The 13,947-nt window shown below is 39.0% G+C and overlaps 1 protein-coding gene across 4 annotated transcripts; it reads left to right on the top strand.

The window, feature by feature from the left end:
• Positions 1-208: 208 nt before the first annotated feature.
• Positions 209-13,868, top strand: GPRASP3 (G protein-coupled receptor associated sorting protein family member 3). 4 transcript variants are annotated; one of them, XR_014141914.1, is made up of 5 exons: positions 209-803; positions 1,203-1,278; positions 1,624-1,693; positions 10,366-10,529; positions 10,911-13,868. XR_014141914.1 is itself a non-coding variant. In XM_081810110.1 (4 exons), the coding sequence occupies exon 4, from the start codon at positions 2,293-2,295 to the stop codon at positions 3,943-3,945; it is 1,653 nt and encodes a 550-aa protein (XP_081666236.1). In that variant the 5' UTR covers positions 369-803; positions 1,203-1,278; positions 1,624-1,693; positions 1,999-2,292; the 3' UTR covers positions 3,946-4,692. The 4 variants fall into 4 exon arrangements, 3 of the variants coding, with proteins under 3 accessions (XP_081666236.1, XP_081666237.1, XP_081666238.1); XM_081810110.1 differs by lacking the exons at positions 10,366-10,529; positions 10,911-13,868 and adding an exon at positions 1,999-4,692 and having other exon boundaries at positions 369-803; XM_081810111.1 differs by lacking the exons at positions 10,366-10,529; positions 10,911-13,868 and adding an exon at positions 1,999-4,692 and having other exon boundaries at positions 369-803; positions 1,188-1,278.
• The last annotated feature ends 79 nt before the right edge of the window (positions 13,869-13,947 follow it).

Below are 13,947 nucleotides of genomic sequence, written 5' to 3'. Positions count from 1 at the left end.
GAGGCTGCTGCGGAAGAAATGGCGGAGTGGGAGCTGGGGTGGGGGGCGCCCAGGGAGGCCGCCGGGGCGGGGGGCGGGGGGGGAGATGGCGTCCGAGCTCTGTGCCCAGCTGGCGGGGAGCGGGTGGCCGGTGGCGTCGGTTATTCCGGGCCCTGATTCTGGAAAGGGGCCTGTTGGGTCCCGGGCCCTGGGCGCTGTCTTTTCCCACAGGTGCCTGGTTGATGCCAAAGTCTTTCTGTGTGGTAGATCTGGCGCATTTAGCAAAAGGGCAGTTGAGTGGGTAGATTATGAAGACATCAAAATGAAGTGTTTATCCACCTCATAATATTGCCTTCCACATTTATATTTTGCACCCAAATAAATGCAAAGAAATGACAGAGTGAGGAGTAGATCACCTTTCACAGGAAGGGTCTGTGTGAAGAAATAGTGTGGCATTAATCCACCTTTCTCCTTCAGGATCCTTTTTCTCAACATCGCAGCCCACTTTAATATGTTGAGGTGTGGGAATGGTGGGTCAGAATAGAGGGGAATGTTTTCCGAAGGGTCAATTTAAACCCTATGACGTTTGTACTTACTTCCTGATTCTTCAAAAGGTGGTGTTAGGACCTGAATTCTGGGAAACTGTCTATTCACCTGGTATTTTGCTGCCATTGTCAGTATATTCTCTTGGTGCTTTGCTGAATGCTCCTCCTCCTTTTTGCAGGACGTGACTCTTATCCAGCTAAAAACTGTTCTTTGGTGGGAAGGATAGAAGTTCCTGAGGACCCCTGCTGTGTAGGCTGGCTGGCATCGGTGGCAATGAGGTAGTGTCTGTGTATGCATGGGGAAACGGTAGGGGCATGCAAAAATGGTATTGAAATAATAGTCACTATTATCTTTACTGAGTGCTTTCTAAATACAGTTGCCTACATTCCACTGTCCACTCTCCCGTCTCATATTTTGTTCAGGGAAAGAGGTGTGGCCTCTGCTGGGAAAATGACAGAATTAAAAATTAGGAGGAAGTATAATTAGACAAGCTGCAGGTCTTGGGGGAATGGATGCAAAATCATCTGGTAGGAGCAGACAGGTGGGAGACATTTAACATGGCTTCAAATAAACAAAAGTATGTGTTATAACACTTGTGATGGGTGTTGGGCTAAGTCAGTCTCTTCTGTTTTCTCTCTTTTGCCTTTTTATTTATTCTTAAGTTTGTTTCTTTATAGGTTCCTATAGAAATCTGTAGATAATTGTTCACTTTGAATTAAGCAAGAGGACGAAAACTATTCATTTGGATCCAAGGTGAGTGTGAGCATGAGCACCCCTATTGATTGGGGATGGAAATGGGCTACTGGCAAGTAGGTGAGACCAGATCATATTTTGGAGCCATTGTCTTCCAACTTTCCAGACACTTCTATCCTCACATTTGTGTATAGGAAATGGGGATAAGTTAAGCCAGGATTGTGCCTAGAGGGTAATTGATAGATACCCAGGAAATGGAGTGAGAAGCCATGAGGACCAAGGAGGCCAGCAACATTATATAACCAAAGTTCTAGATTTGGAAAGGCATGTATTGAGTTTAGAATTCAGAGCACCTGTTGTCTACCAAATACTCAAAATTCCAAACCTCCTGTATTTTGTCCATAGGTCTGCCTGTATATTGGCTGTAGGGACTTATCATTCCTGAAAGTAAGGAAGGGGAAGAAAATTGCACTAGGTGAGTATAGGTTGGTGTGAGGCCAATCTTGATACACCTGGATGTTTCTTAGCCTTTCTCACTTTCAGCAAGCTTTTCCATTATCCCTGCTCCTATGTGATACAGAGAAAAGAGTGTGTTAGTACCTGGGCAGTACATTGTTGGGCATTAGTGGGAGCGTGGAAGGGATAAAATGAGGTAACAGAGTTTTCTAGTATTCCACTTCTACCACACAATCCATCTCTATTCTCATGTCTTGTGTGGCTGTCTGCATGGAGAAGCACAGCTGGAAGAGACTTAAAGCTCATTTTCTTCTTCCACCTCAGGTCCATCTCCAGTGGTGGCTATAGTGGCCTTGGAGTGGCAGATCATCACCTTCAACAGGTCTGAACTCAGGAACCATCATCTTCACTCAGGCTGATTGCCTCTGTCTTCTCTCTGTATCATTGACAGAGGCTGTGTGTTTGGAAAGGGGACTGTGTGACTGATGAGCTGATGACTAACTCTTGCTACAAAGTTTATGTCTGACCCAGTGAAAGAGTGTTAAGACATTGACCTGGGACACATTGAGAACCAAGGCCAAGATTGTATAGGGCTACCTATATAACTGGTCTTCAACCATGACTGGGGCTAAGAATGAGAGTAAAAACAAAGCCAAAACTCAAAAAAGGGCTGGTATACAAGCTGAAGCAAAGAGGGAGTCTACTGCCATAGTCAGACCTATAGCCAAGACCCAGGACAAAGCAATAGCCAAGGCAGGGTCTCAAGCTGATGCAGCGGCAGTGACGAAGGCAAGGTCTAAGAACAGGATTGTTACTGAGATAAAGGAAAGAGCCCTGGCAGATTTCAGTCCCAAAGCTGAAGATGAGGCCACTAGAGTATCTGGGATGTCTTCTGTGTCTGAGGCTAATGCTGAGTCCAGGTCCATATGTAAAGATAAGGCTGGTATTGATACCTGGTTTTGGGCTGGGGAAGAGGCCAATGTCGGTTCCTGGTTTTGGAATGGAGAAGAGGCTAGTAATCGTTCCAGTGCTAAGGATGAAGGTAAAGCTGGTATTGGTCCCCCATCCTGTGCTGAAAAGTTAGAGCCTGTGGCTGGGGCCAGCTGCAGAGCTAGGCCAGGGACTGAGGAGGAGGAGGAGGAAAATGTTATTGGGAACTGGTTTTGGGATGGAGATGAAGCTAGTTTTGATCCTAATCCTAGACCTGTGAGTAGGATAGTTAGGCCCCAGCCTGTGGATGAAATTAATGAAAAAAATAGGCCCAAGGACTGGTCTGAGGTAACTATCTGGCCCAAAGCCCCTGCTGTAACTCCAGCAGTGTTAGGATTTAGATCCCAAGTCCCATTTGAGACAAAGCCTCCTTCATATATTGTCCTGGCCTCAGCTGAGGAAAATACCCATTCTTTGCCTGTGGCAACAACATGCCCTTCTAGGAGCACTACTTCATGCTCACAGCCTGTCCCTGAGTACCCATTTGGTTCTGACCCTTGCATCCAGACTATAGAGGAGATTAGACGCCAAATCAGGATCAGGGAAGTGAATGGGATTAAGCCATTTGCTTGCCCTTGCAAAGTGGAATGCTACATGGATTCTGAGGAATTTGAAAAACTTGTTACCTTACTTAAGTCAACTACTGATCCTCTCATTCATAAAATAGCTCAAATTGCAATGGGGATCACTAATGTTCATCCCTTTGCCCAAGAGTTTATTAATGAGGTGGGTGTAGTGACGCTTATTGAAAGCTTGCTCAGTTTTCCTTCCTCTGAAATCAGAAAAAAGGCCGTAATTACTCTGAATCCTCCTTCTGGGGATGAGAGACAACGCAAGATTGAATTACACGTTAAGCATATGTGTAAGGAAACCATGTCTTTCCCCTTGAACTCACCCGGACAGCAATCTGGATTAAAGATACTAGGGCAACTGACTGCTGATTCTAACCATCACCACATTGTTGCCAGTTACTTTTCAGAGCTTTTCCACTTGCTATCCCTGGGAAATCGTAAAACCAGAAATCTTGTTTTAAAAGTACTTTTGAATATGTCTGAAAATCCAGCTGCAGCCAGAGACATGATCAATACAAAGGCCTTAGCAGCATTAAAACTCATCTTTAACCAGAAAGAGGCAAAAGCCAATCTCGTTAGTGCTGTGGCCATATTTATTAACATAAAGGAGCATATCAGAAAGGGTTCAGTTGTAGTTGTTGATCACTTGAGTTACAATACACTGATGGCCATTTTCCGTGAAGTTAAAGTAATTATTGAAACAATGTAAAATGAGCCAGAAATAAAAGTGAACACTTTGAACAATCTAATAGGCTGTGTATTCCTAAAGAGCCTTGCATAATATTTTGATTATTACAGTGTACACATTATAAATCACATCTGTAATGTGACATTACCTGCGACAGTCTCTAGGTTTGAGCTAGACCATTTTTGAGATATCAAATGAATATTGCACTGTAAGCTGAAAACATCTGTTGATTTTTATCTTGTGTAGATGGGCAACTTTTTAACATTTTACTTAAGATAGTGAACCAGTTCATCTTAAGTAGGCTAAACTTATTTGTTAGTATTTGCTTAGATCTATTTGTGGCTTCAAATGGCAAAAAAAAAAAGAAGATATCATTGAATTTGTTATCTAGTTGCAGAAATAAAGCATATGCCCACAAAAAGATAACCAACAGCACTCACATATATCCATACATACACACATTCATTGCTGAATGTGCACTCAACATGTAAAGGCAGGAGTTGCTATAGGCTGTTTAATGTAAGAGGAATTACTGTTTTTCCCTTATTCTGCCTTCATCAGATAATTCATGGTAGGAATTATAACCACTGGTGTAAAATGAAGAGAATGTCTGTGTGTGTGAAAATATTAGGTTATATGCTTTGAGATTTCTCAATAGCTAAGAAACTAAAACAAGATCATACTGTAAATACTGTTTGTAACTTGCTTTTTTCCCCACTGTGTATTGTGAGCATCTTTCCATATCAATAAATGTGCTTCTATAACATATTTTTGAATCACTTAATGTTTTTTCTGTGTTAACAATTAGCGCATAGTGCCCTAATGTTTCATTGCATATGCCTCTTAAAAATATGCACACATTTATTCTTTTGGAAAAACAAGAGTATAGTATTCTGCAACTTGCCTCATCTTTATAATTATCTTTCCAATTTAGTATTATGTAGATCTAACACGAGATTTTTATTTAATAGCTTTATTGAGGTACAATTGACATACATTAATCCATACATATTTAAAGTATACAATTTGGGGGCACCGGGGTGGCTCATTGAGTTAAGCGTCTGGCTCTTGATTTCAGCTCAGGTCATGATCTCGGGATTGGTGAGATCGAGCCCAGCATCGGACTCTGCACTGAGCATGGGGCCTGCTTAAGATTCTCCTCTCTCTGTCCCTCCCTGCTTCTCTCTCTCTCTAAATTAAAAAAAAAATTTTTTTAAGTATATAATTTAATACATTTTGACATATGTATACATATGTGAAACTATCACCACAGTTGAGATATTGAACATATCCATAACATATCCATCACCACCCCCAGAGTTTCTTCATGCCCCTTTTAATCCCTCCCACATTTCCCTATGTCTCCCTGCCTCCAAGCAACCACTAATCTGTTTTTTGACAATACAGAATTGTTTTCATTTTCTGAAATTTTATATAAATGGAACCATACAGCATGTATTTGGGGGAGTGGTCAGGGGTGTGTGGCTTCTTTACTCAGCGTAAGTATTTGAGACCCATCCATGTTATGTGTTTCAATAGTTCATTGCTTTTTTATTTCCAAGTAGTCTATATGGTAATATCACAGATTATCCATTTACCTGTTGATGGAGATTTGGGTTGTTGCCAGATTTGGGCTATTACAAATAAAGCTGCTATGAGCATTTGTATACAACTGTTTCTGTGGACATGTGCTTTGCTTTTCTCTTGGGTAAATACCTAGGAGTGGAATGGCTAGATCATATGGTAGGTATACATTTAACTTACATTTTCCAAAGTGGTTGTACTGTTTTACATTCCTGCAGCAGTGTGTGAGAATTCTGATTTCTCCACATGCTTTTTAACACTTTGTATGGTTGGTCTTTTTAATTTTAGCTATATCTCATTGTAGTTCTTTTTTCTTGAACTTAAGTATAGTTGACATACAATGATATATTAGTTTTAGGTGTATAACAGTGATTCAACATTTATATATGTTACAAAATGATCATGATAAGTCTAGCTACCATCAGTCACCATATAAAGCTGTTGCATATTATTAACTATATTCTCTATGCTGTGCATTGTATCCTTGTGTCTTATTTTATAACGGTAAGTTTGTACCACTTAACCCCCTTCCCCTATTTTGCCAATTCCCTTCCTATACCCTCCCCTCTGGCAACCACCAGATTATCCTCTGTATCTATGAGTCTGTTTCTGTTTTGTTTGTTCATTTGCTTTTTAGGTTTCACATATAAGTAAAACTATATAATATTTTACTTTTTCTGTCTGACCTATTTCACTTGACAAAATACCCTCTAGGTCCATCCATGTCATGATTGGCAAAATTTCATTCTTTTGTATGACTGAGTAAAATAATCCATTGTATATGTACCACATCTTTATTCATCTATTAATGGACACTTAGGTTGCTTTCATATCATGGCTATTGTAAATAATGCTGCAATGAACATAGAAGTGCAAATATCTTTTTGAGTTAGTGTTGTCATTTTCCTCAGATGAACACCCAGCAGTGGAATTGCTGGATTGAATGATAATTCTATTTGCAGTTTTTTGAGGAATATCCATACTGTTTTCCATAGTGGCTGCACCATTTTGCATTCTCACCAACAGTGCAACAAGGTTCCCTTTTCTCCACATCCTCATCAATATGTGGTATTTCTTATTGATACTAACCATTCTGCAAGGTGTAAACTGATGCTGTGGTTTTGATTTGCATTTCCCCAATGATCAGTAATGTTGAGCAACTTTTCATGTTGGCCATCTGTATGTCTTTGGAGAAATGTCTATTCAGGTCCTCTGCCTATTTTTTAATTGGATCGTGTTTTTTTTTTTTTATATATTGAGTTGTATGACTGTGTATATATATAGGATTTAACCACTTATCAGTTTTCTCATTTGAGACATCTTTTCTCATTCAGTAGGTTGCCTTTTCATTTTGTCGATGGTTTCCTTTGCTGTGCAAAAGCTTTTGTTTGATGTAGTTCCATTAGTTTATTTTCGCTTTCCTTGCTTGAGGAGATAGATCCAAAAAAATATTGCTCAGACTGATACCCAAGACTTTACTGCCTGTGTTTTCTTTCTCATTGTAGTTCTAATTTGCTTTTCTCTAATGACGAATGATGTTGACTATCTTTTCATATGCATATTTGCCATCCATATATTTTGGGTGAAGTTTATGTAAATGTTTTGCCCTTTTTTTTTTAAACTGGGTTCATTTTTATTGTTGATTTGTAAGAGTTGTTATTATATATACTGGATACAAGTCTATTATCAGATATATGTTTTACAAATAGTTTCTCCCAGTCTATGGATTGTTTTTTAATCTTAAAAATGACTTTTGAAGAATAGAAGTTTTAAATTTTGATAAGGAACAGTTCTTTACCAGTTGTATTTTGCTGTTTTTTTGAGAAACCATTGCCTAACCAAGGTCACAAAGATTTTATACTATATTCTAAAAATTTTACAGTTTTAGGTGTCACATTTAGGTCTGATCCATTTTGAGATTTTGTATATTGTCCAAGTTATAAGTTAAAGTTCATTTTTTGGCATAGTGATATCCAATTATTGCAGCATCACTTGCTTAAAAGACTTCTTTCTCCCTTGAGTTGTCTTTGTTGCATCTTTGTCAAAAAATCAGTTGTCCCTGTATGTATGGATCTGTTTCTAGACTCTTTCTGTTCCATTGATGTACTTGTGTATCTTGATTGCAATGCCACGCTGTCTTGATTACTGTAGCTTTATAATTTCTTGAAATCAGGCAGTGTGAGTCATTTAACTTTATCATTTTTCAAAGTTATTTTGGTTATTTTTACTTTTGTTTTTCCATATAAATTTTAGAATCTGCTGATCCATTTCTACAAAAACTCCAGCTGGGATTTTGATTGAGATAGTTCTAAATCAGTAGATTAATTAAGGAGAAATAACATCTTAACAGTGTTGAATCTTCTGACCCATGAACAAAATATCTCTCTCTGCTTATTTAGGTCTCCTTTGATTTCTCTCAGCAGCATTTTGTAGTTTTGCAACATAACTTTTTACTATATTCTTTCATATTTACATTTTTTCCTGTGAAAATGGATGTATCCCTGTTTATATCTTCATACCTGTTTGAATATTTCTGTATGATAAATTCCTTGAAGTGGAACTTCTTTGTCAAAAATCATGAATGGCAGTGCCCTCCAGCCAAAAACCACCAGGAATATGTCTGTATTTGAACAAGTTTGGTTGCAAAGAGAAAGAACATGTACCATGGCAAATCATGTGGTACTTCAAGAAGAGGGTTTTAGAAATGACTTATTATAGGATTAGGACTTTGGTTAGGTGATTTAGGGGAGGGTTTAAGGAAGTGAGGCTTTGCTGTAGATTGAAAGTTGTTTGGAAGCATGAGTACTTGAAGCATGATTTGCTATCTAAAAAAATCTTACTTTACAAATGGGGAAGACTAGGCCAGGGCTACAGTTGTGATAGGTAAAGAAGCAGAAGTCACTCATATTAGCCAGAATAAGGGGATATTTGGTTATTTTTGTGATCTGGACAATGTCTCCCAGTGTTCATACATGATTACATAGTGGTCTTGTTTTTCTCTTGATATATCACAGTCATAGAGTGACTTTATCTGATATTAATGTTCTATGAAGTTGTTTATATTCAACAAGAGAATACCAGGGCCTGGCTCTGAGTGCCAGGCCAGCTCCTAGATGTCAGGGGCTGCATTTCTTCTCATGGATATTTACAAATTTTGACATATACTGGCCAACTGACTTCTAAAATATATCCACTCAACCCATGGAGCATGAATGTCTATTTCTTCATATACTTGCCAACACATCAATATTATCAGTCTTTGCTACTCTGAGGAGCAAAAAAAAGAAACCTCTCTCTGTCATTTTTATAACATTTTAAAGTTTACATAATATTCCATATTATGAATGTGACAACTGAGTCACACCTCTATATTCTGTTGGGTTAATTCTAGGGATGTAAAGATGGACCCCATCACCTAGTGGGAAGGGAGTGGAGTATATACATGTATATATCACTTTCCCTATCTTATGCCCCCTCATTGCAACTCTTCCCCTGTGATCTTCAGATTCAGGCCCTCACAAGTACTACTGACTGACAACCAGAAAAGCTGTATCACTTTACACTCCATGAGCTAAATTTAAAACAGAAGAGTGAAGAGTTTAGCTATGCTGACACTTTTACAGAATTTTGTTCTGAATTGTGTTATGGACCCACACTCAGGCAACAGCTACGGTCAGTAGACTAGCAAGTGATATGTACACAGAAGTACAGCTGAGGACAGAATGGGAATTATTAATGAAACAAGCAAAAGCTTTGCAGTGAGAAAAACTGCTTTCCAGTCACAGCTGTATAAAGATTATATTGTTATATAGGTATATATTGTCATAAAGATTAATTGTATAAAGATTAATTGTATTTTAAGTACTTTAGATTAAAGACATTGGTCATTCTTAGATAAGCTTCAGAACAGCATCATAATTAATCATGAGTTGATAAAAAGCTTCAGTAAATCAACATGCAGATTTTGCTTTAAAAGATCATGGGGCCACCTTAGCTTACTCTGGACAACTACTCTCAGAGTTATGTACCCTGTCAGCAAATGTCTGAAAGAAGCTCTGGCTATTTATCTCCTAGAGGTGCCATGTCCCCCTTAATAGTCATTGCCAAGGTTTCCCTAAAGGAGAGAACAGCAGAAACATGCAAACTGTTTCTTGTGTATGTTGAACACTTCATTTAGCAAACTAAACTTGGCTATCATGGTTGTGATACACAAAATAAAGCAAAGTATAAAAATCCTGGGGTAGAATATTTTTTTCTTCTCCAGAAATTGTTAATCATCCATGTGGGAAGGGGAGACTTGCTACTCTACTCCTCACAGCCCAGTTAAGTACTTGTGCAAACCTCTAAAATATGTCAAGGAAAGAAAAATACCATATGATTTCACTCATATGTAGAATTTAAGAAATGAAACAAACAAATCAAGAAAAAAAGAAGGAAAAACAGTCTTAAATACAGAGAACAAGCCGGTGGTTGCCAGAGGAGAGGTGAGTGGAGGTGATGGGTGAAATAGATAAAGGAGATTAAGAGTATGCTTATCGTCGGGCGCCTGGGTGGCTCAGTTGGTTGAGCGACTGCTTTCGGCTCAGGTCATGATCCTGGAGTCCCTGGATCGAGTCCCGCATCGGGCTCCCTGCTCGGCAGGGAGCCTGCTTCTCCCTCTGACCCTCCCCCCTCTCATGTGCTCTCTCTCTCTCATTCTCTGTCTCAAATAAATAAATAAAATCTTTAAAAAAAAAAAAGAGTATGCTTATCGTGATGAGCACTGAGTAATGTATAGAATTATTGAATCATTATACTGTACACCTGAAACTAATATAACTGTATGTTAATTACACTTCAATAAAAATTATGTTAAAGGTAGAAGGAGACAAGCTGGTGGAAGAGTAAGGGACCTCGTTTCATCTGGTCTCTTGAATTTAATCAGATATCTATCAAATCATTCTGAATACCTATGAATTCAACCTGAGATGTAAGAGAATTGCTGGAATTCTACAAATAGAAAAGCGACTACTTTTTGCAAGGTAAGAGGTGAGGAGAAGTGAATCTGAGGGGATATATATTGGAAGATAAATGACCGGCGGGGGGGGAGGGAACCTCCAAAAGCCAGCTATTGGAAAGTGATATAGCCCCAGAGTGCAAAATCAGAACTTTTAGAAGTCTGCTCCAGTGAGAAACATCCCTGCCTGAAAGGTGCTCAGGTGATGAAGTGGGGCAGAATCCTAGGTGGGATAGTGTGGATCCCTGGAGTCACAGAAAGAACGGGGGTGCCTGAGCCAGCAGAGTTCCCAAGCATTAGAGTGGGGAAACCAGCTACAGTCAGTGAGCCCAGGAGTGGGCTCTCAGCTCGGGGTTTGCCATAACCTGTGAACTATGGCACGATTGGGCAACATCTCTCCCTACAGGGCCCTGCAAAAGGCAGAAACACAGAGATCCTCCTCCTTCCCCTGAGAGGGGCATCACAGGTGCAGCATGCGGGATGGAGTGACTGCTCTCCCTGTGGGGACCCTTCAAATGGTATGCCCGTGGTGACCATCCTCCCTCACACAGGAGGATCTGCGCTGGTGTGCACCGCAAGAGACTCAGAGTTGGTGCAAACAAAAGTGAAGACTGCTTTTCCCTGAGGGTTTACTGAAAAGAGGGGGCCACAATAGTTCAGCTCCAGGACTGGAGATAGGGTGACACCATTTTTATTTTCACACTCAAAAGCAGCTTGGAAAGCCTTCAGGGAACAAAAGCCACATAGAGCAACCCAAAGCAGCTTATACTGAGCTCAGCCACCTGGCAAAGGACAATGCAACTCCACCCAGGAAAAGACACCTGAGATTCAGGGCAGCAGACCCTTCCCCCAGAAAATCAGCTGGAACATCAGGAGAATACCAAGATTACCAAGCACACAGAACTGTAAAACTCCAGCACTAGGGGAAAATACTATATAGAATTCAAGGTTTTTTCTCATGATCCTTTTATCTTTCAGTTTAAAATTTTTGTTTTTTCTTTTTTTCCTTTTCAACTAGTTTCTTATTTTATCAATTCCTTGTTTTTAAGTTTTTTTAACTTTCATTTTTTATTTACATTATATATATATATATTCTTCATTTATGGCTTCCTTTCAATGTATTCAATTTTATTTTGTATATATATAAGTTTTGCTTTCTTTACAATTTTGGGATTTAGTGTCTTCTAACAAACAGACCAAAATACACCCAGGACCCAGTGGATCACCCTGTTTTGCCCACCTGGAAGATTATATTCTCTACTTTTCCCCCTTTTTCTTTTTCTTTCTTTTTTGGTTTCTAACTTCTTCAGATTTGTCTGGTGTATATTTCACTTGGGTCGTGGTTGATATTTTTGATTTTGTTTGCTCGTTCATCCATTCTTTGGGCAAAATGACTAGAAAGAGGAATATACAACAAAGGAAAAAAAACAGAGGTAATACTCTGCCACAGATCTAATCAATATGGATATAACAAAAATGTCAGAGCTGGAATTCAGGATAACAATTATAAAGTTACTAGCTGGGCTTGAAAAAAGCATAAAAGACAGTAGAGAATCTCTTAGTGAAGAAATAAAATCGAATGAGGCCAAAATTAAAAATGCTTTAACTGAGATACAGTCCAAATTGGATGCTCTAACAGCTAGAGTAAATGAGGCAAAAGAGTCAGTGACATAGAAGATAAGATAATGGAAAGGAAGGAAGCTGAGGAAAAGAGAGAAAAATAACTAATGGACATGAGAGAAGGCTTCAAGAAATCAGTGTTATCATAAAGCTAAACAATATTAGAATCATTGAGGTACCAGAGGAAGAAGAAAGAGAGAGAGGGAAAGAATGTATATTTGAGCAAATCATAGCTGAGAACTTCCCTAATCTGGGGAGGGAAATAGGCATTCAAATCCAGGAAGTAGAGAGAACCCCCCTCAAAATCAATAAAAATAGATCTATGCCCTGACATATAACAGTGAAACTTGCAAATTTCAGAGATAAAGAGAAAATCCTGAAAGCAGCTTGAGAGAAGAACTCCTTAGCAACAGGGGTAGGAACACTAGACTGTCAGCAGACCTAATCAGAGACGTGGCAGGCCAGAAAGGGTCGGCATGATATATTCAGGGTAGTAAATGAGAAAAACATGCAGCCAAGAATACTTTATCCAGCAAGGCTGTCATTCAGAATGGAAGACGAGATAAAGAGCTTCCAGGACAAACAGAAACTAAAAGAATTTGTGATCACTAAACCAGCCCTGTAAAAAATATTTAAGGGGATCCTGTAAGCAAAGAGAGATCCCAAAAGAAACATAGATCAGAAAGAAATAGAAAAGATCTACAGAAACAGGGACTTTACAGGTAATAGAATGGCACCAAATTCATATCTTTCAATAGTTACTCTGAATGCAAATGGGATAAATGCTCCAATCAAAAGACACAGGGTATCAGATTGGATAAAAAAAGCAAGACCCATCCATATGCTGTCTACAAGAGACTCATTTTAGACATAAAGACACCACCAGATTGAAAGTGAGGGCATGGAGAACCATTTATCATGGTAATGGACATAAAAGAAAGCTGAGGTAACAATCCTCATATCAGACAAATTAGATTTTAAACCAAAGACTGTAGTAAGGGATGAAGAGGAACACTATGTCATACTTAAAGGGTCTATCCAAAAAGAAAATCTAACAATTATAAATATTTATGTTCCTAACTTGGGAGCAGCTAATTATATCAACCAATTAATAATAAAATTAAAGAAATATGTTGATAGGGGCGCCTGGGTGGCTCAGTCATTAAGCGTCTGCCTTTGGCTCAGGTCAAGATCCCAGCGTCCTGGGATCGAGCCCCGCATGGGGCTCCCTGCTCCACGGGAAGCCTGCTTCTCCCTCTCCCACTCCCCCTGCTTGTGTTCCCTCTCTCACTGTGTCTCTGTCAAATAAATAAATAAAATCTTCAAAAAAATTAAAAAAAAAAGAAATACATTGATAATAATACAATAATACTAGGGGACTTCAACATCCCACCCACAGCAATGGAAAGATCATCTAAACAGAAGATCAACAAGGAAACGAGGGCTTTGAATGACACACTGGATAAGATGGACTTCACAGATATATACAGAGCATTCCATCCTAAAGCAACAGAATACACATTCTTCTCAAGTGCACTTAGAACATGCTCCAGAATAGATCACATACTGGGTCAGAAATCAGATCTCAAGTGGTACTAAAAGATTGGGATTATTCCCAGTATATTCTCAGACCACAATGCTTTGAAACTTGAACTCAATCACAAGAGGAAATTTGGAAGGAACGCAAACACTTGGAGGTTAAAGAGCATCTTACTAAAGAATGAATGGGTCAACTAGGAAATCAAAGAAGAATTAAAAAAAATTATGGAAACAAATGAAAATGAAAACACAACTGTTCAAAACCTTTGGGATACAGCAAAGAC

This window comes from Leptonychotes weddellii, unplaced genomic scaffold, assembly GCF_054177405.1.
Source record: "Leptonychotes weddellii isolate Sample4059 unplaced genomic scaffold, ASM5417740v2 HiC_scaffold_1820, whole genome shotgun sequence".
NCBI lineage: Eukaryota > Metazoa > Chordata > Mammalia > Carnivora > Phocidae > Leptonychotes > Leptonychotes weddellii.
The sequence above is the reverse complement of the archived record's forward strand: the minus strand, read 5'-3'. Positions and strand labels throughout refer to the sequence as shown.